Consider the following 25,344-nt stretch of genomic DNA (forward strand, 5'->3'; position numbering starts at 1 on the left):
AGGCCAAGGCCAAGAAGCAACAAGTCACGCAAAACGAAGCAAGATATAAAAGAGAAAGGGGAACACTTTTAACAGTCTAACTCTATCTAAGCAATAGATATATAAACATATACAAGAGAAATATGAAGAAAAACTTGCAAATATGTAGAAAATCCCACAAAAAGTCTCGAGCAACACTGGAAACCAAGAGATCAGTGCTGCGGCAAACTAGATCTGGGGTAATTCCAGCAATGCATCATGGGATAAAGGGCTTGGTCTCGAGCTACTGGTAATCTTTGAGCTTTGCTAAACGGCCGTGTTGGAGCCGAGGATCGGCTCCGGACCCATCAGTGAAGAATGAACGGCGAGACTGAACAACTTCACATACTGCCATCTCAGATCCGGTCTGGATCCGACACCACAGGTTGATAATCAAATGAAGTCAACTACTTCAGATTTTATATTCAGCTTTATAGAAGTACCAAGTAACATGCTGAAAGCAGCAATCTCTGTGATACCAATTATCCCAACTTGTAAAAATGTTTCTTATCCAAAAAAAAATGCTGCCTGACAACTATGTTTCATGGAGGAAACACGATCAAAGTAAAAAAATGAACAGCAAACAACAAACAAGCTCACGATAACTTGCTTAAATGATTACTGCACAGGTTATGGACCACACATGATAGATTAGCATTTTGTTTAGTGTACGGGTAGAGCCTACAAAGATGACTGCAAGTCTCCAACAAATGTAATGAACTTCTGAAAATACTGTAATCCTATCCTTTGTTGCAAATACTGACATATGCATTTCAATACCCCTAAGACTTGTACGTTATCTAGTTATGTAAATATACTCTACATGGCAACAACAAAAAGGCTTTCAATGTTGATAATTGTTTAACAGTATGCTTATTAAAGCTTATTTGCATCTTACAATCTCAGACAAGCTTGCCTGATGGTCATTAAAGCACTGCTACGTAAACAGAGAGCAACAGGCACTGCAACAACACGCATTTTCTGAATAATAAGAAGCATAAATCAACAGTATAAAAATATGAGACAAAACCAGAACATTCTGTAAAATGAAGGACAGATGAAAAGCCACTGTAATACTTGTGTCTACCTTGGATGTGGGTATATGTTGCACACTTACACTGCATAACTGCTCCTTGCCTTGCTTGGACACATTCAGAGTCACTACATGGGGGAGTGGGGTACAACAAGTATGCCACAATTTGATATGTCTCTGGCTGACAGTGATGGCCCGGACACATTTGTCATACCTCTCAACCTCAGAGCAAGAAATCTGGAGAAAGACATAGACAGAAGTGGGACAAAGGCCCAAAAATAAGGACAATTTTTAAATATTGCTCTTATAAACTTAGAAAGATAACAGAATATTAGGTCTTGCATTAGTATGAATTTTCTGAATGGCATGAAATCTGAAACTCAAATGTCTGTCATTATTTTCTAACTTCAATCTTTAATGATTTGTCACTAATTTGCCAGGAAACCACAATTTTATGAAAAATGGACCAAAAATATGATGCAAAAATATAAAATAGCCACACAACACAGCTGGCAATCTGTCAAAGAAGGGGCACTTTTTTTTCATATTAGTACTGTTAAGTTGAGCAGCTGACAAAATAAGACAACCTTCATGTATTTCTAAAATAAAAGTAATCTGTAACTCTGGTCATTACATTTATTTATTAATTGTAAACCCTCCACGTTTCTTCCAGAATTGCCATTTTGCCGAGGGATTATTAGGGGGAGAGCAACATTTTGAGTCAAAATTGAGGACAGTTGAGAGGTCTAGATATACCTAATTCTATAAAGCAATTTATTTGCGCCTACCTCTCAACCTATTAATGCAGGAAATCTGGCCAAGGCCAAATATATTGGGGGGAAAAAAAGAAACAGTACTAAAAATTCCTCTTGTATAAACTTAGTTGATAGAATAACAGGTTTTGCTTTAGCATGCATTTTTTGAAGGGTATTAATTCTGAAACCCAATGTCTGTTATTAAGTGACTTCATTCGTAAATGATTTACCAGAAAACCACAAATATTATGAGGAACAAACCAAAAATAAGAAGGAAAAAGCTATTCATTCTGCGAAAATCTGGACAATTGAGAGGTACAGTTTAGCCGGGAGAACTGTGCGGCAGAAATCCTACACGATGGGCTTAACTCCCTAGGTGTGGACAATAAGTACCCCTCCCAAAAAAAAATAAATGAAGATCTATGAGAAGTGATTGCTTTATCTAAGAGACGTGATTGCTTTAATCTGGCTTCATCACTTTCAGTAGCATTCAGACTCAATTCATCACTTTCAGTAGCATTCAGACTCAATCAGTGAAAATATTCAGTAACAAAAAAAAAGTTTGTGCTTATAGACATTTTATTTAACTGGTTCCTAAACGAACACATCCAACCAAGAACTGGGAGGGGGCATACCCGAGCTGATCAAATAATCAATAAACACATTCCTGATTGTATTAAATTATATTCCTTGTATAATACAGTACAGTTGTTAGAGGGTATTTTAAATTCATTGTTTTGAACATTTTTCCAGTAAACAATGAAACAAAATGCATGCACCAATAATGAGAAAAACTGCCCAATTCAGAACATTTCCATCATAAAAGTATACTCAAACTTCTACAATCCACCAGTATCAGTAAATATGCACAATCTCTGCAGAAGTAAAAATCATCTAAATAACTCCACATTAAAGAGATCTGTAACTAATGAAGAGGTTGCTGCTAACAAACAACTTTATGTCAATGTTTCATCTACAAATAAAGTGCCTGTTGCCCTTGAGGAATAAATTGCCTATGTTACATAAAAAAATGATAAGCTAGTAATATTGCAATAGGGAATGGATGGAAAACTGATAACAGGTTCATAGTTACTAGGTATCTCCACCAAAGAGGACATTCTCAGGACTGCAGAATCCACCGTCTTTAAAAGTACAACACAGTACAGTATCAGTAATGCAGCTACATACTGTGGGAATAGAACCCACAGCTTTCTTCATAAAAAGCAAGTATTCAACCTGTTATGCTACTAACAATGCAAGTCAACTTCAGTATAAGCAGCACTAAACTTCTCTTTCCCTGAAGCTCTTAGCTCCTTGTAAAATCCACTTGACACTCAACTGCATCTCTCAACTTTGCAGCACAAGAAATCTGGAAAAAGCCAAAATTTATTGGGGGGGACAAAATCCCAAAAATCAGGGACACATTTTAAACATTGCTTGTATAATCTTGGAACATTGCTAGAATAAAATTATATGTTACCACCCTGCATTTCACAGCCAAGTCTTGAGCCCAGGACCCTGTGCACTATAGTCAGAACAACATACCACTATGCCATATAAGCTGTTTCTTGAAAGGCAGGAAGGCTGAAACTTAAATGTCTATCATTTAGTGAATTCAGTTCTCACCATAGCTTTCAACCTCTTTGCACAAAACACCTGGACAAAGCCAATAATGGGGGAATACAGCCCCCAAATATATTCAGTGAATTCAGTTCTCACTGATCCCGGGAACTATCGACCTATTAGCCTGACGAGCCTGGTCTGCAAGGCCATGGAACGTATCATCATGGAACTCATAAACAAAGACACTGGTAACCTCCAAACTCTGGATCCCACCCAGTTCGGGTTTGTGAAAGGCCGATCATGCCTCCTGAATCTGATCAACTTCTTTGAGGCAGTCACCAGGGCTGTGAATGAGGGTGGGGTGGTTCACACAGCCTGTTTTGACCTCACTAAGGCTTTCGACACCATCCCCCATTCTGAAATTATAGCTAAACTCACTAAACTAGGTATAAATCCTTACGTCACAAGATGGGTTGCCAAATGGCTCACTGACAGAACCCACACTGCAAAAGTTGCAGACTCCAAATCTGATCTCAAAGCAGTGACAAGTGGAGTACCACAGGGTTCAGTCCTGGGACCCTCTCCTGTTTGGTATCTACTTCTCTGAAGTACAGGCTAACACAGAAGGCCTCTGGCTAATGAAGTTCGCAGATGATTGCAAACTAGGAGCCATAGTCAAGTTCCCAAATGATGTGGACATCCTACAGAAGGGCCTCACTGAGACAGATGCCTGGTCTCAGAGCCATGGCCTCAAGCTCAATGCCAAAAGGTCCAGTGTCATCCCCTTTAGTAAAAACCTGGTACCCATGAACTACCACATAGGCAGCAATCTACTTAACACTGAATATGTGATAAGAGACCTTGGGACCCAGGTGGACAGTAGTCTCTCCTTTGACAGTCACATCTACACAGTAGTCAGGAAGTCCTTCTACATGGCACACCTCATCATAAAAGGGTTCTCATCTAGGAAAAAAGAGGTCATTGTTCCCCTCTACTCATCACTCATTAGACCCATTATAGAGTACAACGCCTTTGAATGTACCTCACAAGACATCTGCAGCAGCTGGAAAGGCCACAGAAGTACCTCACAAAGAGGATTACTGGCCTCAAACAAATGCCCTACACTGACCGCCTCAAAAAATTCCAGCTTTACTCTGTAACATATCGCCTACTCCGAGGTGATCTCTGCCTAACATATAAAGCTATGTCAAACCCAGAGCTGTTGGACATGCTACACCTAAAGAAATCCCAATCCCTCCGAGCTAACGCTCTAGAGACCTAAACCTTGTTACCACAATAAACAGGACACGCTGGAGGGATAGATTCCTGTCCCAGAGACTTCCTATACTCTGGAACAAGCTACCCATCTATGTCAAGCAAAGTTCTTCATTAGCACTTTTCAAGAAAAATCTTGATGAGTGGATGGGAAATAGGAAATATACCCTGGGGATCACTTCTGTGTCTCTGCTCGACAGTGGCACAGGAAAATAACTTTCTTGGGTGGCGTATGGAACCTTGCTGGCTAGGCTTACGTAGGCCCTTAGGCCGATAGGATCATGGGTAGGTACTAGGCTATGAACCACAGCTCTCAACCTCTTAGCACAAAACATCTGGACAAAGCCAATAATGGGGGAATACAGCCCCCAAACATATTCAGTTCTCACAATAGCTCTCAACCTCTTAGCACAATAAACCTGGACAATGTCAATAATGGGGGAATACAACCCCCAAACTTATTCAGTGCATTCAGTTCTCACCATAGCTCTCAACATCTTAGCACAAAACACCTGGACAAAGCCAATAATGGGGGAATACAGCCGCCAAACATATTCAGTGAATTCAGTTGTCATCATAGCTCTCAACCTCTTCGCACAAAAAAACTGGACAAAGTCAATAATGGGGGAATACAGCCACACAAATAGGGACAATTTTCAAATATTGATCTTATAAACTTAAAAAATTGCTAGAATAAAAGGTTTTGCGTTACCATGTATTTTCTGAAGAATATGAAGTCAAATTCAAATGCCTATCATTATTTAGTGAATTCAACTCTTCACGGATTACAAAACTCCAGTAAACTACATATTTTATGAGGAAAAGTACAAAAAATATGAGACAAAAATCACTCACACACACACCTTCTGAGGTAGACCTGTATTCCCGTGTTCTGATTTCCTTAGCGAGAGCGCGCACACAGCTTCTGAAGTAAACCAGGCAGTATGTGTATAATTCCTGTGCAAGCAGCAGCACCACCACCAGTATCTTTCCTTGCTGCTGAACCCTACTCCCTTAGCGAGAGTGGTATAATTCCCGTGCAAGCAGCAGCACCAGTATCTTTCCTTGCAGATGAACCCTATTCCCTTAGCGAGAGCAGTATAATTCCTGTGCAAGCAGCACCAGTATCTTTCCTTGCAGATGAACCCTATTCCCTTAGTGAGAGTGCAGTATGTGCAAGCAGCTCCAGTATCTTTCCTTGCAGCTGATCCCTATTCCCTTAGTGAGAGTGAAATTCCTGAGAGCCAATCAGTGCTGTCTACTCATGTACGTGACTGCAGACACTGCAGTCCGATCTCCTTCCAGTCTAGGCGGTTGTAACCGCATAGACTTCTGGGCATTTGTACACACTGATGCCTTTTCTGTAATCCGGACTGGTTAAACGGCAGTCCAGATAGGAGTACGCATATGCAGGGGACTTGTTTTACATTTCTGTTTCTTTTCATTTTAAGGCTGGGGGGGGTTGCAGTCCACTAGCGTGTGCTTCTCCTGGCTCTGTCCCAGTTGGACTTTCCCAGTAAACAAATGTTAAATTAAGAAATACATTTTATTATTTATTAATTTATTTATTGACATTTGTTGATCAGGAAAGTCCACTGGATCAAAGATTTTCAGTGGAGGCCCGGGGAGAAAAGCTCCAAAAGATTCAGTTACACACTAAACAATGTTACTGAAAACTGAATGAAACAGTTTACAACAATTTTACATAGTCATCAGATTTTACATATGGTAAAATACAGTTTATAACAATGAACAATAAAACAGGGCATTCAGTCAAATTCTATCTAATATACTTTTTTTAAATCATACATCATGCAGCAGAGTAAGGTAATTGCTTTTCTTAAGTTGTGTTATTCTGTGTAAATGCACTGGATAAAGTATATTTTAAGGAGGTTTGTTTAAGTGATTGCAGTGCATGTAAGGTTGTTAAGGTAATGTTTTAGTGTGGATTTAAAAGTTTTTGTAGTATCTATTTGAGTTATTGTTGGTGGCAGAGCATTCCACAGCTTGGCTACTGTATGGGAATAAAGGGATTGCCCTGCTTTCCTGTTGGGTTTCGTTATGGTTAGGAGTAGTTTATTAGAAGACCATAGGTTTTGGGTTGGAGTATATCTATGAAACATATCTTAAAGAAGGGCAGTAACTTGGGTTACATAATAGTTTGTGTAAAAATACATAAACACTGACACATCAGAGTGAAGTGCTATAATTATTCATACTGACTGCATCACAAAGTCATTTTTTAGAGATTATCTTTCGCTGGTTCCGAAAAGCAAGAAAATGTACCTGACAATCTGGCTCTGCATTTGGTGGTTTGACAAAAAACGGTATCCGACCTCGTTGCCAGTCATTTAACACCATTTTCGATACTGTCTGTATGTCAGGCTCTCCACCCTGAAACAGAAGAATTGGAATAAAAATCTGTCATTACATAAGAAACCACACTGCAGGATTCACTTGCTATACACAATAATGTTGTACAAGACATCATGTACACATTATACATACCACAATAATGCTGTATAAAGCTTTAACACTGACTGACCCTCAAAAGCCTACAAAAACACACACAAGCACCATCTCATTTTTTGTCACCATTAGATTTTCTGTAGTCAGCAAAAAGAAGTTATGTACCTACCATAACGCTCCATGTTAGTTGTCCTTCATCCTGCCTTCCTTCTTGCTGTTTGGGTTCGGAGCCGATCCTCGGCTCCGACTCGGCCTACTTCTATAGCTCGAGAGCTATTGACTGGCTCAAGGCTAACCCTTATCCCAGAATGCCCAGCATCAGCTACCCAGATCTTGTTTGTGATAGCGCACACTAGACATATAAAGTAACCAGTAACCTAAAACTGATTTATCAAAATAACAAATCAGAGTAAACTGTCATAAAATTACCTGGCATGTGAACCAAGAAAAAGGAAATTAGCCAGTGAAACCATAATAAACTTCTCTCAATCCTCCAGGAAGGGGGAAGGAGGGGGGGATGTAAGAAGGAAAGCGAGATGAAGGACAACTAACATGGAACGTTATTGTAGGTACATAACTTCTTTATGTTAAGTTGTCCCATCTTGCCTTCATTCTTGCTGTTTGGGACAGCATCCCTAGCACCTAAAGACCCCGTATGGCTCACTGGAACAGACTCTTCAGAACAGTGGAACCAAAGGAAGCACTGCTCTGGGAGATCACAGTCACTTTGTAATGAGAGATAAAGGTATGAGGGTTTGCCCAAGTGGCAGGTGCACAAATTGAGTCTATGGGTAATTTAGACCGAAAAGCTACAGACGTGGCTAATGCTCTAGTAGAATGACCTTTCAGTTTTGCTGGTAGACGTTTATGCCTTAACTGATAAATAAAGGCAATGGTGTCAGATAACCGTTTGGATAAGGTCACCTTAGAAACTGGAAGGCCTTGCTTATTGTGAGCATAGGAGAGAAATAATTGGTCTGACTTTCTTAGCTCTTTGGTCCTATGGAGGTAAAAACGTAACTGCCTGTGCACATCCAGTTGGTGAAGACCGTATTCTGCCTTGTTGTTATAATTGGGAAAGAAGACTGGGAAATCGATGGATTGATTTAAATTGTTTTCTGAAAAGACTTTTGGTATGAAGGATGGGATGATTCTCAGAGAAACTCTGTCTTTGTGAAACACCATATATGGAGGACGAACACAGAGTGCTTAGAGTTCTGAAACATGTCTAGCTGAGGTAATAGCAACCAGAAAGAGTGTTTTCCAACAAAGAAATTTTAAGGGACAAGAAGCTGCTGGTTCAAAGGGAGGCAGAATCAAATAAGTCAAAACTAAATTGAGATCCCAAAGAGGAGGTGGATCCCTCACTGGGGGGTCTAAGAAGAGATGTTCCTCTCATGAAGGCTTTGCAGAGCTTATGAGACATTATGCTAGAATTAAGAATTCCAATATGAAAATTAGATATGGCTGCCAGTTGTACCCTGTTGGCAGCAGCAGTCACACCTGACTGAAAAAGCTCTGCTAGAAATTCTAGAATTTGATGGACTGGGGCTGAAAAGAGGTCTAAGTTTCTAGATTCTGCCCAGTAAGAAAATAGTTTCCATTTGCTAGCATAAGTCTTTCTCGTAGTTGACTTATAGGAGGATACAATAATATCGCGAACTGCTGGGGAGATACTTGGAAGCCTGGCTAAGGTAGGAAGTGGAGAAACCAAGCTGTGAGCTTGAGAATCTGAAGGGATTGGTGTAACCCACCTGACTGATGAATCAACAGATCTGGCACTGGGTCCAGAACCCAAGGCTGGTCTAGAAGGTGAAGGTGCAGAAATGGAAACCATATCTGTTGAGGCCAATAGGGGGCAATGAGGATCATTTTGCAACCCAACAATTTTGCTTTCTGTACAAGTCTTGGAATTAGGGGAAATGCATAAAGGAGTCCCTGAGGCCAATCGTGGACTAGAACGTCCTTGGGAGTTTAACCTGGAGGAGGAAGCAGGGAGAAGTAGCTGCTGCATTTGTTGCTGAGGGGGGGGTGGCAAATAGATTGCAGCAAGGCTGGTCCCATTTGCGGAAGATAAGGTCCGCAACTTCCTGATTCAGAGACCATTCGTGAGGCATGAGGATAGCCCTGCGGAACCTGTCCGCTATTAGGCTGGATTTCCCAGGGATGTGCGTTTCTGTCAGAAAATGTTGGGAGGAAATCGCCCATTGCCATAGCCTGAGGGCTTCTTGACACAAGGGGTAGGACCTGTTCCCGCCCTGCTTGTTGATGTACTACACAACTGACATGTTGTCTCTTTGGATCGCAATAGTCCCGGAAGGAAGAAAGTCTTGAAGAGCTTGCAACGCTAGGAGCACTGCTCTCATCTCTAGGACATTGATATGCAGATGGTGCTCGTGAGGTTGCCACATGCCTTGGACTGTCCTGCCTAGATAATGCCCCCTCCACACCCTATCAGGGAGGCGTCCGTGGTCACTGTGGCTATCGGGGGTTGAATGAAAGGTCTGCCCTGAGTCAGCAGTGGGGAGACCATCCACCAAGAGAGGTGTCCTTTGCATGTTTCTGTAATCAGGATCATGTGAGACATGGGTAGTTCCTGGAAGGACCACTGCGTGAAGAGAAGCCACTGAAGGACTCTCATGTGGTAACGCACTAATGTTATAAGAAGAAAGGCAGCTGCCATGCAGCCTAGAACTTGCAGGACATGTCTGACTTGGATCTTTCTGTTCTGCATTAGAAATGACACTTGTTGACGAACAGAGAAACCTCTCTCCTGAGGTAACCTTGCAAACATCTGTTTTGTGTTTAATTCTGCTCCTATATATGTAGCAGATTGACAGGGCAACAAGGCAGATTTTTCAAAATTTACTGTAATGCCTAGTTGGGTGCAGGTTGATATTGCATAATCCCATGCCTCTAAGAGTTGATGCCTGGTAGTAGCAGTTAGGAGCCAGTCGTCTAGATAGGGAAAAGTACAGATGTTCTTCATCTCACATTGCTGCAGTCATAACCTGTGGGTAGTCCGCTGTCCTCGGTCGGCCCGAATACCAAAGTGTTAGGCTGGCGTCGGTCATGGTCGCTCAGATCTGACGTCAGTACGCCGTGGTACTAAAGCGCATGACCGACGTCATATCCTCAGTCTTTCTTGCCGCATGGTCCGGAGCAGAAGCAGCGTTTGCAAGTACCGTCAAGGCCCCTGAAATTTTCGTATTCTGAGTTTCAGACCGAAAACCAAGTTGGCTAAGTACCCGTTGGGGAATATTTTGTCTTTTTTCCTCAGTTAAATCCGGATGTCAGAAAAAGTGAATAATTGTATTTCTTGTGGGAAACAGATACCTCATAGGGATTACCACTCTCTCTGTATTCCTTGTTTGGGGCCTGAGCACGGCGTAGTCGGGTGTCGCTTTGTGCTAGATTTAATAAGCACCATTAAACGTAGGTTAGATTGCGCTAGGCTTGTCTTCGTAAGCGGTGTAATTACAATATGCCGCCGGATCCTCCGACGCCACCGCTAAGAAGCGCAAGGAAAAATCGTTAAAGTCCAAGCAGGATGAGTCGTCCGTTCGGACGCCGGTTCTTAGAAACCACGGTGGAATCTGTGGATCCAGCCGAGGTTTCAGCTGAGTCTCAGGGGGAGCCTTTAATTTTGCAAGATGTGGCCTCTCAGGAGTCGGGTCAGGCTGAGGGGGCCTCTCAGGTTGCTGTACTCCCTTCTTTGCATAAGGTGGTTAGGCCTTCCCTTCTGTCTCTAAGGTACCTTCCAAGGTCAGGCCTGGTTTGTCTTCCTCTGGTGTCAGTCCTAGTTCTGCAGGTTCTGTACCTAAAAAACACATGCTAAAAATGGCAGAAGATTTGATTACCTTAATCAGAGGTTCTATGCCCCCTCCAGATAAGAGGCCTAGGGTGGAGCCAGAGGTGGAAGGTTTGGAACATTCTTCAGATTACTCAGAGTCTTCGGCTGAAGACATTCAGGATTTTCCTCCTTATTCTGATTCAGACGCAGAGGATTCTAGTCCTTCCGCTTCTCCTCAAGAGGATTTTTCTTTCAGAAACCCTGCATTCTATGAGGGAGCATTTTAAATGGGAAGGTCAGGATTTCTCAGATTCCCGAAAGAGGCTTAGGGAATTTTTGTTTTTACCACAACATAGGCCCTTGGCTATACCTCCTGTTTTGGATGTTGTTCAGGATGTTTTCTCTGAGGCTTCCCTTAATCCAGACTCTTTGCCTCCTGCACCGGTTAAACCAGATAGGTATTACAGAGTGCCAGAGGCTCATAAATATTTGTATAAGAGCCCAAGGGCTGACCCAGAAACTATTAGCCAGGGACCTAAGGGTGTCAGGGCTTCTGTTGTAAAGAATCCAGTTCCTATGGATAAAGATTCTACAGCTTTGGATAGGTGGGGTAAAAAAGTGTATACCTCTTCCACTCTAGCAATGAGGGCTTTGAATTGCCAGTTTCATATGCTGAAGTACCAGAATTTTCTCCTTACTCAGTTGAAGTCTAAGGTAGATGCTTTGGCAGAGGGCATAGAGTGTAAGGAATTACAGGATTTGGTTCATACCTCTGATCAGGTGGGTAAGCATTCTTTGCAGTGTGGTTTTGATGCTTTACAGGCTTCCTTCCAGGGTGGCTGCCACTGGATCAGTTATTCGTAGGCACGCCTGGCTTAAGGATCAGAACTTGTCAGAGCATGTTAAAGCTCGAATTTTGGATGCTCCCCTTCAGTCTGAAGTTTTGTTTGTTTCTCCTGTGGAGTCAGTCTTGAAGAAAATGGAAGACAAAGCTAAGTCTATGCAGACTGTTAAGGATTTTTTGCAGGTGCAGCCCCCTAAGTTTAGCAGAAATTGGCCTACTAAGGGATGGGCTTACCCTTCTTCTGATTTACAGTCTAGGGGCAGATCTAGACGTGGTAGGGGCAGAGCTCAGGGTTCTTTCAGGCCTAGAACGTGGAGTTCCCCTGCACAATCTACAGGTGAGGGCAGGGGCCAGTCCTTCCGTAAACAGACCCAATGACCTGCATCTTCAGCTGCCAGATCCTGCCTGTCTGGCAGCTTCTCTGGGAGGAAAGTTGGCACTTTTCAGGCAAAATTGGCTTTTAGTTACCCAGGACAAATGGGTGTTGGACATTATAGACCGAGGCTACAAGTTTTATTTCCACACATTGCCTCCTTTCAAAGACATGCCAGACGTTCCTCCTCAGCAAAGGGTGGAGGCTCACAAACAGATTTCTTTACTTCTTCAAATGGGGGCTATACAGCAGGTCCCTCTGTCAGAAGTGGGCCTAGGATTTTATTCTCGCCTGTTTCTTGTACCAAAGAAAGGAAACACTTGGAGGCCAATTTTGGATTTGTCTATCCTCAACACATACCTGGGCATTCCAAAATTCAAAATGTTGACTTGCACAACTTCTGCCTCTGTTGGGCAAAGATCACTGGATGGTAACTCTGGATCTCAAAGAGGCTTATCTTCATATTCCTATCAGGCCCAGTTGCAGGAGATTCCTGCGGTTTCGGGCTGGGACTTTACATTATCAGTTCTCTGCATTGCCCTTTGGCTTATCTACTGCACCCAGGGTGTTCACAAAGGTTCTGGCTCCGGTGATAGCCTTCTTAAGGTTAAGAGGAATACAAATTTATCCTTATTTGGACGATTGCCTGATTCTTGCTCAAGACAAAGACAAGCTACTTCACCATCTACAGTATGTTATGGCAGTGTTAAGGTGCCTAGGGTATTCTGTGAACGAAACAAAGTCCAGTCTAGTACCCTCTCAGGAAATGTGCTTTCTGGGTGTGAGACTGAATACAGCCTCTCAGATGGCATTTTTGACCTCGGACAAGCAAAGAAATTTTACACTTTACTTCCAACAATTGTCTCTATGGTCCAGGCTGACTGCAAGGACAGTCCTTCAAGCCTTGGGGTTCATGGCATCTTGTATTCTGGTGCTTCCCAATGCCAAACTGCATATGAGGAAGCTACAATGGTATCTCAAAAGTGTATGGACTCAACACTGCCACGATTTGGACACTGTCATTCAGATAATACCTTGCATTCAAAAGGAATTTTTGTGGTGGGCTCAGGAATGTCACCTAAACAAGGGACTCTCTGTGACCTGACCAGAGGCGAGTCAGATCTTAACGACAGATGCCTCAGACAAGGCTTGGGGAGCACACCTCAATGGAAAATGGGTTCAAGACACGTGGCCTGCCAGACTTCAACATTTGCATATCAACTTGAAGGAGATGTTAGCAGTCCAATTTGCATTGATGGCTTTCAAGGATCTACTTCACCCAGGACAAGTGTTGATTCAAACAGACAACACAACTGTCATGTGGTACATCAACAAGCAAGGGGGAACCCATTCGTACCCTCTTTGCAGGCAAGCTATGATTTTGTGGGAGACTGCTCTCAGTTTGCACCTCACTCTTCAGGCAAGGTTTCTGCCAGAAGCACAGAACTCCTTAGCAGATGTTTTGAGCAGACAGATGGTGGATCCCCACGAGTGGACGTTGGATCCTCATGTATTTCGACAGTTGACAGTGATTTGGGGGACTCCAGACATAGATCTGTTCGCTTCTCCACTAAATTTCCAGTTGCCAAAGTTTTGCACAAAGATGTTTCATCCAAAAGCTTGGAAAGTGGATGCTCTATCATTCAGTTGGAACAATCTTCACGCCTATGCCTTTCCTCCTCTGCCTCTCCTTCCCAAGGTGCTCTTGAAGGTCAGACAGGACAAGCCTCCATGATTCTAATAGCTCCAGATTGGCCACGCAGCACTGGTACCCTCTGCTGAGGAGTTTAGCACGGAGCCTCCTTGGCCTTTGCCATCAATTCCACACCTTTGTCCCAGGCAGGCAATCATTTCTCAATGTCAGGATACAGTCCCTGCATCTGACAGCCTGGCATATTCTGTTCTAGAACCTGGAGGGTCAGCTTCCTCAACAAGTTTTGAATGTCATTTTGGAGGCCAGAAGGCCTAGTACAAGGAAAGTTTATGCTGATAAATGGAGGAGATTTTTATTTGGAGCAAAGCAAAGAGCTTTGATGTTTCAGGGCCTAATTTGAGTGTTTCACTTCAGTATCTTACAGGATTATTAGACAAGGGTTTGTCTTTCTCCTCTGTAAAGTTCATGCTGCAGCCATTTCTGCTCACTATGACTGTGACCCACCATTATTCTCTCATCCTTTGTTTAAGCAATTTCTTAGAGGGCAAAGAACATAAGACCCCCACAGAGCTCCTACTCCTTCCTGGGATCTCAATTTTGTGTTGGAAAACTCACTTTACCTCCTTTTGAACCTGCAGCTACATCTGAGTTGAAGTTTTTGTCTTGGAAGACTGCTTTTTTGTTGGCCATTACGTCTGCTAGAAGGGTATCTGAATTACACGCTCTAATGGCAGTTGAACCCTTCCTGATTTTCATAAGGATAGGGTATCCCCGCGTACTAACCCTACTTTTATGCCTAAAGTGGTTTCAAATGTGGCCTTGAACCAATCAATTAATTTGCCTACATTAAATGGTGATCGCAAAAAAAAAGGGGAGAAAATGTTGCACTTTGGATATTCACAGGCAGTTGCTATTATTTGAGCAGAACTAAAGGGTTCAGACAGTCTCAACAGTTGTTTGTTTCTTTTGCTTTGGGCTCTCAGGGAAACCTGTTTCAAAACAAACTATTTCTAAGTGGATTGGCCATTGTATTGCTTTTGTTATTCTCATCATGGTAAGGAGATTCCGCTGGAATCAGACCTCATTCCACTAGGGCTACTGCCACTTCTACTGCTTTTTAGGGGTGTAGCTACTAAAGATATTTTGGAGGCAGCTACTTGGAGTTCAGTGCACACTTTTTCTAAACATTACCATCTCCCTCTTTATTCCAAATCTAGGGCTGGGTTTGCCACTGCAGTTTTACAGGGCATGTTAGCAGCTCCCAATGCCTTATGATTTTGCCAACCTCCCTTTACCTTTGCTTTGGGATTCTACCCACAGGTCATGACTGCAGCAATGTGAGATGAAGAACAAAGTACAGTTTTGTACCTACCATAAATGTAGATGTTCGAAGATCCACATTGCTGCAGTCCAATTTACCCTCCCTCCTTCCCCTCTGTAGTTTGGAGTGGTTGTGTGGTTTGGGTTGTAAATATTGTTTGTACATGGGTTTTGGAGGTTTTCTGTTTGTGGCTATGGCCTTTCTTTTTAGGGCCTTCTGACATCTGGGGCAAGAAAGACTGAGGATATGACGTCGGTCATGCGCTTTAGTACCACGGCGTACTGACGTCAGATCTGAGCGACCATGACCGACGCCAGCCTAACACTTTGGTATTCGGGCGACCGAGGACAGCGGACTACCCACAGGTTATGACTGCAGCAATGTGGATCTTCGAACATCTACATTTATGGTAGGTACAAAACTGTACTTTTTGTACCTACCATAAATGTAGATGTTCGAGTGCTAATACAGCTGCAGTCATAACAGATGGGTTTTCCTGCCGTCATGCGGTCCTCGGTCGGCAATTCCAAAGTCTAGGTCCGGCGTCGGTTGTCGTCGCTTCTTCCCTGACGTCAGTGCGACAGGGGTATAAAAGAACCAGCCGACGCCATTTTCTTCAGTTTTTCTTGCCCCAGATGTCAGCTGCCCCCAGAAGGAAGGCAATACATAAATTTATGTAAAAATGCAATGCAATATAATCAAAACACAGTAGTTGCAAGCAAATACACCATAAATGAATACCCCAATCAGGTTGTATGAGGAGGTGTTAGCCATTAGGCCTGTCCCAAGAGGGGAAGGAGGGAGGGAAACCTGGACTGCAGCTGTATTAGCACTCTAACATCTACATTTATGGTAGGTACAAAACTGTACTATGTTCATCGTGCATACAGCTGCAGTCATAACAGATGGGTAGAATCCCAAAGCTAAAAAAGGGGTGGTACGCACTAGGTGGAACTAGGAGGAGCCAGGATGCCCTGCAAGACTGCAGTGGCAAAGCCTGCTCTAGATTTGGAGTATAATGGTAGGTGATAGTGCTTGGAGAAGGTATGCACAGAACTCCAAGTGGCTGCTTCCAAAATATCTTTGGTAGGAACCCCCCTGAGGAAAGCTGCAGAGGTAGCTGTGGCCCTTGTGGAGTGAGATCTGATGCCTGCAGGTACAGTTTTACCATGAAAAGAGTAACAAAAGCGAATGCAGTGGGCTATCCATTTTGAGATTGTCTGTTTGGAAATTGGCTTTCCTTGAGCTCCTGTGGCATAGGACACAAAGAGTTGTTCTGATTTTCTGAAAGGCTTTGTTCTGTCCAAATAATAACGCAGCTGTCTGTGGATGTCCAAGGAATGCAGTAGTCTCTCCCCTTTGTTTTGAGGATTAGGGTAAAAGGTAGGTAAGTGGATAACCTGATTCAAAGCTACCCTGGATACTACCTTTGGCATAAAGGACGGATTGGTTCGTAAGGAAACTCTGTCCTGATGGAAAATGATGAAAGGCTGCACAGCCATGAGGGCTTGTAGTTCCGATACCCTGCGAGCTGAGGTGATAGCCAGAAGGAAGGCTGTTTTCCAGGACAAATATTGCAGTTCTGTTGAGGCAGCTGGCTCAAAAGGAGGCAAGGTCAGTTTTTCTAGAATTAAATTGAGGTCCCAAGCAGGTACTGGTTGTTTCCTTGGGGGTTTTATATTCTTAGCCCCTCTGAGGAACTGTCTTAAGAGGGGGTGAGAGAATAAAGGAGGATCAGTGTTGTATTCTGCAGATATGGCTGAGGCATGGATTTTGATGGAGGAGAATGAAAGTCCACTGCTTAGCATCTCAGCTAGATACTGTAATATTTGAGGTAAATGCAGTATTCCAGGATTCTGACCCTTTTTCTCATTCCAAGCACAAAACCGTTTCCATTTTGCGGAGTAAGCTTTTCTAGTAGAAGGCCTTCTGGCCTCCAAAATGACATCCTGCATCTCCTTGGAGAGTAGGGTCTGTTGTGAAGTTAAGGAATCTTCCATGCGGCCAGATTGAGTGTTTTCAGCTGACTGTGAAGAGTTTTGAAGCTGTGCTGAGTCAATAGAAGAGGCATTAGAGGTAGGATCCGTGGTGGGGAATGCGTCAGGCTCCTCAGGGGTGGGTACCAGTGTTGTCTTGGCCAGTCTGGAGCAATGAGAATCATCTTTGTCTGTCTGCTCTGGTTTTTAATAGAACTTTGGGCAGCAGAGGGAGAGGTGGAAAGGCATAAACTGTCATTGTTGTCCAACTGAAAGAGAGTGCATCCACTCTCCAGGCCTGTGGATGGAAGGTCCTTGAGCAGAATGTTGCCAATTGGTGATTTCTGTGGGAGGCAAAGAGATCTATGTCTGGCCTTCCCCATGCTTGAATTATCTCTCTAAAAACTTGAGGATGCAACTTCCATTCGTGTGGATCTGTCATATTTCTGCTTAGGTTGTCTGCCAGGGTGTTTTCCTTGCCTGGCAAGTACTGTGCTTGAAGTTCGATTTGTAATTCCATAGCCATGTTCCAAAGAGACATGGCCAGCCTGCATAGGGGGCATGAATGGGTTCCCCCCTGTTTGTTTATGTACCACACTACTGTGGTGTTGTCTGTCCTTATCAATAGCTGACCTGGATGCAGAAGGTTTTTGAAAGCTATAATAGCATTTATTACTGCTAGCATTTCCTTTTGATTGATGTGTAGGTGCTTTTCTTTTTGGGACCATTTGCCCTGAATGCACCGATCTGTCATGTGCGCCCCCCAGGCATAGTCCGAGGCATCTGTTGTGATGACTTGATTTGCTTGAGGCTTGCAGAATGGGAGACCTGTGTTTGTTTGGCATGCTTGAGCCCACCACAGAAATTCCTTTTGAAGACATGGAATCAGTGGTATTATTGTTTCCAAACTGTGGCTGTGTTGAGACCATAGGTTTTTCAGGTACCACTGAAGTTTCCTCATATGCAGCTTTGCACATGGGATTAGTAGGATGCAAGATGCCATGAATCACAGAGCCTGCAGGATTTTCCTTGCAGTCAGCCTGGTGAAATTTGCTAGTTTTCTGAAGTATTGAGTTAGTTGCCCCTGTTTCTCTGGCTTGAGGTAGGCCATTTGGGTGTTTGTGTCCAAGTTGGCACCCAGGAAAATTATTGTTTGAGAGGGTATTAGCCTTGATTTCTTTTTGTTGACTGTGTATCCCAGAGAATTCAACAACATTATTACAAAAGCCAGATGTTTCAGCAGTATGTGCTTGCTGTCCGCTTGGATCAGGCAGTCATCCAGATATGGGTGTATTTGTATCCCTTGAAGTCTGCAGTAGGCAATTACTGATGCCAGGCATTTCGTGAACACTCTGGGCGCAGTAGATAAGCCAAAGGGCAATGCAGAGAATTGATAATGGGTTGAACCTGCAAGAAATCTGAGGTATCTTCTGCAATCTTGTCTGATTGGGACATGCAGGTATGCCTCCTTGAGGTCCACTATTACCAGCCAAGACTCCTTGCCCAGCATGGGAAGAAGCTGCTGTAATGTGAGCATCTTGAATTTTGGCACGAGTAAAAATGTGTTTAGGATGGATAGGTCCAAAATAGGTCTCCAATCTTTTCCCTTCCTTGGTACCAGGAATAGTCTGGAGTAAAAACCTTGACCCTGTTCTTGTGCAGGTACCTCTTGAATAGCTTTCATGTCCATGAGATCTGAAATTTGTTTTTGTGCCTCTGCTCTTTGATTGTGTGGCAGGTTTGGCATGCCTCTCATTTTTGGAAGGGTGTGAAAATGGAATCTGTAGCCTCTGTCTATAATGTCCAGGATCCATTTGTCTTTTGTGACAATATGCCAATTTTTAGAAAATAATGCCAGTTTTCCACCTAAGGTGCTGCCATTTGAGTCTTGCTTGGCATGCAAAGGGGAAAGTCATTGGGTTTGCTTTCTGAATGGCTGTGAACTATCCTCACCACCTCTTTGTGTAGGTGCTTGTCATTGTCTGCTCCTAAACGATCCTTGAGATTGCCCTCTGCCCCTCGGGCGCCTGTATCTACACCTCTTTGGGGTATGTCCGTGGCTGGAAAGGACCAATTTTTGGAAGGCCAATTTCTACTAAAACGTGGAGGCTGTACCTGTAGGAAATCTTTCGCGATTTGCATTGATTTTGCTTTTTCCTCCATTTTCTTTAATACCTCCTCAGCTTTAACACCAAACAATACATCTTTTTGCAGAGGGGCATCTAGTAACTTAGCTTTGACATGATCTGGTAAGGTTTGCTCTTTGAGCCAGGCATGTCTACGTATGACTGATCCTGTAACAGCAGCTCTACATGAGGCCTCTAAAGCATCAAAACCACATGGCAAGGTATGCTTACCCACTTGTTCTGCACTATGTATCAAATCCTGCAACTCCTTCAAGTCTGGTTGTTCAGGTTGTGACATTTTGCTTCTCAACTGTGATAACAGAAACTGTTGGTACTTTAACATATGGAACTGACAGTTTAATGCCCTCATGGTTAAGGTGGCCGAGGTGTATACCTTTTTCCCCCACCTTTCTAAAGCTCTGGAATCTCTCTGAAGGTAATGGATTTTTAGCAGTGGAGGCCTTAATTCCCTTGGGGCCCTGTGAGATAGTTTCTGGGTCAGCCGCATGGCTTTTGTATAGGAATTGGTGCGAGTCAGGAACCCGGTAATACCTGTCAGGCTTGACTGGGTCTGGAGGTAAAGAGTCTGGGTTAAGGCAGGCCTCCGAATACACATCTAGAATGTCTAAGACAGGAGGTATAGCCAGAGGCCTGTGGTGAGGGAGCAAGAGAAAATCCCTAAGCCTTTTCTTAGAGTCTGAGTACTCTTGGCCTTCCCAGTGGAAGTGTTCCCTCAAGGTATGCAAGGTTTCCCCAAAAGAGTAATCCTCAGGGGGGGGAGACAGAGGGAATGGACTCCTCTGCATCAGAATCTTCAAAAGGGGAGTATGAATGTTCCTGGTCATCAGAATGTTCTGAAATAATGGAGGCCTGGTCCGAGGAGGGGGATTCTTCCTCCACACTGGGACTTTTGTCTGGGGGGGGTTTGAGAACCCCTGATAAGAGTAATCAAATACTCAGCTATTTTGAGAATCTGATTTTTAGGCATGGGGCCTTGAGAAGGGCCCTGTGGAGCTTGTCTTTTAGTATGCATGGCTGCTTTAGACTTAGTGAAAGCCTTGATGGAAAAAGAAGAGGAAGGCCTGAAGACACCTAGAGAGGTGGCAGACCTATCTAAACTCTGAGTTTCACCGCCAAGAGTGGCTTTGGTATCTGTAGTCGGGGTGTGGGCCGAAGAGCCTGCGACCTCGGGCACAGTTGACACCGCCAATGAAGTGTCGTCGGTAGTCAGGGGCTGCGTAGGCGCCTCACTGAGAACCGGACCACCTGTAGTCAGCTTTGGCGTGGTGTCGGTAGAAGCCGCGGACCTCGTATGTTGGTCCTTATCTTTGCGTCTTTTACTCAAAACTGGAGTCGGAGCATCCGACGACATAATGTAATTACATTTTTTGCCAAAATAGTGTTGGGCGAACTCCGCCCGACGCTCAATAGTGCGTCTGTTGAATGTAGCACAAAAATGACAGGCCGAGACGTCGTGGTCTGGGCCTAAGCAAGGAATGCAGAGGGAATGAAAATCCTTATGCGGTATTTGCTTCCCACATGAAATGCAATTATTAACTTTGTCTGACATCGGTCTGAGGCAAGAAAAGTTTCCCCAACGGGGTACTTAGCTTTCAAGAAGACTTCGGTTGCAAAATATTTGTAATCTCAGGAGCTGGCAGACCAGCACTTGCGAACTGCTTCTGCTTTGGGCACCGCGCGGCAAGAAAGACTGAAGAAAATGGCGTCGGCTGGTTCTTTTATACCCTTGTCGCACTGACGTCAGGGAAGAAGCGACGACAACCGACGCCGGACCTAGACTTCGGAATTCGGCCGACCGAGGACCCGCCTGACGGCAGGAAAACCCATCTGTTATGACTGCAGCTGTATGCACGATGAACATCACCTGGAATCCTTGACGTCACAGGTGAGCAGTGACTACTGCCATACATTTAGAGAACACCCTGGGGGCTGTGGTGAGACCAAAGGGCAGAGCTCTGAACTGATAATGATTGGCCCCTACCCGGAAGCGAAGAAATCTCCTGGAGTGTCTGTCCATTTTGATATGGTAGTACACATCCTGAAGATCTACGGAGCACATCCAGTTGTCCTGACACAGAAAGGGGAGAAAGGACTGCAGTGTTACCATCCAAAACTTTTCTTTTTGTACAGATTTGTTCAATCTGCTGAGATCCAGTATTTGTCTCCAGTCCCCTGTCTTTTTTCGTACTAAAAAGAATCTTGAGTAAGTTCCGGATCCTATTTGGTCTGCGAGGACTTCCTGAATGGCTCTTTTTTCTAGAAGTTTTGAAACTTGAAAAATTTCTTGATCCCTTAGATTGGGTGGGACATCTAGGATGGACTTTTTTGACTTTAGAGGGGGTTGATGAAAGAGGATTTTGTAACCTCCGGATATGATAGATAGTACCCATTTGTCTCTTGTTATATTTTGCCAGACTTTTGTGTACAGGGAAAGTCTTCCCCCGACTGCCTCCAGAGGTGAGCAGTCGGGCAACCCATCAGGGATGTTGGAAGGGTTTGGCAGAGAAAAACAAGGGTCCTTAGGACTCCAGAAACCTCATTTTTCCACCCTTTTGACCTTTGGGATAAGGTCTGTAAGGAGTGGAAAAACAGACTCCCACGGCAGAGAGTGTCTTGTCTTCCAGCCCGCACCTGGTAAGCGTGTCTTTCACCTGAGGCCCAAAAAGTGAGGAGCCAAAGGGAGTATTTGTGAAGGACGCCCGAAAGGGTTCCGCAAATTGACACAGCCGCAGCCAAACATGTCTCCTGAGAGCCACTCCTGTACCTGCGGCTCTGCTCACTCCATCGGCTGCATAGGAAATCACCCTCATGGAGGAGTTGACTACAGAATTAAGAGTTGCAGGCTGGGAAGCTATTTTGGCTGATACCCTACAAGATCCTACAGCTGAGGGAGTATCTCCAAGCTCTTTTAGGAGATCCCTCTGAAGTCGTGTAAAATGAGAGAGAGAATTCAGGGACCTCATTGAGAAGGTCACTGAGGGAAAACATTCACTTCCCATATCTGTCCATCTTCCTAGACTCTTTGTTTGGTGGATGGACAGACGAAGAAGTTTCTGCTAACTCTTTCTTGGTGGCTGCTGCTACCACCATGGCATTAACTGGCACACCTTTAGAGAGATTGTTTGTCCTGTGGGGCTGTTATGAACTTATTTGGTCTCCTCGGAGTAGGTTCCACAGAATCCGGAGCTGACTAAGCCTTTCGAGCAACTACCGACATGAGTGGATCGAAAGGTGGAGACACCAAGGAGGTGGAGGGTCGGGAACCGAATGCCTCCAGGTATACAGACCCGTCCCCGTTAGGGGCTAGGGAAGACCAGCCACCCCTCTGCCTAAGCATTTCAAGGATGTCCGAAAAGGAAACATCTTCGGAGGGGGAGCTGGGGGACCCTTCCGATTCATCCAAGTCTGTATCTGAAGTGATATACTCCTTGGGAGTCTAGGTGCTTCCTCTTACACTTCTTCCAAGAAGGATCCTCTGAGTGATCAGGGGAGGCCTCGGAAGAAGAGGGGTCACCCAATGGAGTGTCCTGGGGCATAGGTTCCCTGGGGCATAGGTTCCCTATGCTTCTGGGAAGGAGGAGGAGCAGAGGTTGGCACAGGCACCACAAGAGAAGGAGATGATGGGGCTGATAGTAGGGCTGCTTCAGGGAACAGCGGCACTCCACATGACCTCGAAGGCCTCACGATCCCGAGGCAAAGAAAGCTCTGGCTCCGAAGAGACGGGAGTCCTTCTCTGCGTCGAGGATGACGGCTCCGAGGCCGATGTGGGAGCCGAGCTCAACTGCGCCAAAGCTCTGAGAGGGAGCGCAGGGTCAGACAAGGGACCGATGCCACTTCCCCCTTCAGAGCCAACAAAAGAGCTTCAGCGCTCAGATCCCTCGATGGACGCAACAATCAAGGTGATCGGAGACAATGTCGGAACCAAAGAGGAGGTGATCGGCACGGTCGGTTCTACTATCAACGCGTCCATGGTCTCTGGCTCCGAACTAAGTGTAGTGGGAGGAGGAATGGAGATGGAGGTGGATGGAGCGCAACCTGCTGAGGTGGGCTAGAAAGTAATTTCGCAACGGCCTGTGATTTAAGCAACCTGCTGACTACTCTCTCCATGTCTTGATCTGATAACCTGGAGGATCGAGAGGAGTGGGATGAAGAGCGATGACTGCGTTCACTTCCTAATAAGGGTGACTGTGGCACCACGCGGATTGGCTCCAATAAAAGGAGACCTTTCTCGCTTATGGCTCCGAGACGGCTCTGAGGTGGCAGTTGGAGTCAAGGGAGGAGATGACTTGTTGATGCTATTCGGCACCGACAAACTTAGTTCTTCAAGCCCAGGAGTCGGTTCCGAGGATGGCGCCGACGACTTGACAGACTTAGAGGATTTCAATGGCTGAGAACCTTTAGCCAGGGAATAGTACAGTTTTGTACCTACCATAAATGTAGATGTTTGAGTGTTCACCCTGCTGCAGTCATCACACTTGGGTTATCCTGTCGTCAGGCGGTCCCGCAGTTGGCCGGAATTCCAAAGTCTTGGTCCGGCGTCGGTTGCTGTCGCCTCTTCCCTGACGTCAGTGCGCCAGGGGTAAATATAATGCAACCGACGCCATTTTCTTCAGTTTTTCTTGCCCCAGATGTCAGGTGCCCCCAAAAAGGTGGTCAGAAATTAATACCAAATGGAGTAACCACTGCACAAACACAAAATCCCTTCAGCTATAAGCAAATACATCAGTAAGGCATTGAAGAGATTTAGCCAGTAGATCAGAGGGAATGGAGGGGGGGGGTAACCTGGACTGCAGCAGGGTGAACACTCGAACATCTACATTTATGGTAGGTACAAAACTGTACTATGTTCATCGTGTTACCCTGCTGCAGTCATCATACTTGGGTTGAATCCCAAAGCTAAGGTAGGGGGGAGGTATCATAGAGGGTTAGTGGAGGCAATAAGGCCCTGCAGAACTGCAGTGGCGATGCCCGCCCTGGACTTAGAGTAAAGAGGTAAGTGATAGTGTTTGGTAAAGGTGTGTACTGAACTCCAAGTTGCAGCTTCTAAAATTTCCTTGGTTGGAACCCCCCTGAGAAAGGCTGTAGAGGTAGCTGTTGCCCTGGTAGAGTGGGATCTGATGGTAGCAGGAACTGGTTTCCCATGATGGGTATAGCAGAAACGTATGCAATGACCTATCCATTTAGAAATGGTTTGCTTTGATATAGCTTTCCCTTGGGAAGCTGTAGCATAGGATACAAAGAGCTGGTCAGATTTTCTGAAAGTCTTAGTTTTGTCCAAGTAGTAACGAAGCTGCCTGTGAAAGTCCAAGGAATGTAGGAGTCTCTCACCTTTGTTCTGTGGATTAGGGAAGAAGGTGGGTAAGTGGATGGTTTGATTTAAAGCTACACTAGAAACCACCTTAGGCATAAAAGAAGGATTAGTTCGTAGAGAGACTCTGTCTTGATGAAAAATGAGGAAAGGTTCCACTGCCATTAGTGCCTGTAGCTCTGAGACTCTTCTAGCTGAAGTTATTGTAGGAGCAGGGCAGTCTTCCATGATAGGAACTGAAGATCTGCAGAGAAAGCTGGTTCAAAGGGAGGTAGCGTTAGTTTTTCCAGAACAAAATTGAGGTCCCATGTTGGTGTAGGAGCTCTCCTGGGTAGTCTAATGTTTTTTGCCCCTCTGAGGAGCTGCCTGAGAAGAGGATGTGAAAATAAAGGTGGAACCGTGTTGTAGTGAGCTGAAATAGCTGAAGCATGGATTTTAATTGAGGAAAAGGAAAGTCCTTTGTGCAACATCTCAGCTAAATACTGTAGAATGTGAGGCTGAGTTGTGTCTTGGCCTTTAGCTTGGTTCCAGGAACAAAACCTTTTCCATTTGTCCGAATAAGCCTTCCTGGTGCTTGGCCTCCAGGCTTCCAGAATAACATCCAGAACTGCTTGTGAAAGAGGAGCTGGTTGGATGTTTAGTTGATTTGCCATGCAGCCAGATTTAAAGTTTTGAGCTGGCTGTGAAGAATCTGATTGTTTTGTTGTGTGAGCAAATGGGGGATTTGAGGCAATATCCATGGTGGACTGAGGGCCATATTTTTCAATAGCGGATACCAGTGCTGCCGTGGCCAGTCTGGGGCTATGAGAATCAGT

General features: G+C 44.5%; 1 protein-coding gene across 1 annotated transcript in view; it reads right to left on the reverse strand.

The window, feature by feature from the left end:
• The window catches only part of GNL2 (G protein nucleolar 2), an 859,639-nt gene that overhangs the window by 271,629 nt on the left and 562,666 nt on the right, over positions 1 to 25,344 (reverse strand). Inside the window, 1 exon segment of the mRNA XM_044083721.1 lies at positions 6,931 to 7,038. Coding sequence (XP_043939656.1) covers positions 6,931 to 7,038 — 108 coding nt within the window.

Source organism: Protopterus annectens, chromosome 1.part1, assembly GCF_019279795.1.
Source record: "Protopterus annectens isolate FY-2018-M chromosome 1.part1, PAN1.0, whole genome shotgun sequence".
Classification (NCBI taxonomy): Eukaryota; Metazoa; Chordata; order Ceratodontiformes; family Protopteridae; genus Protopterus; species Protopterus annectens.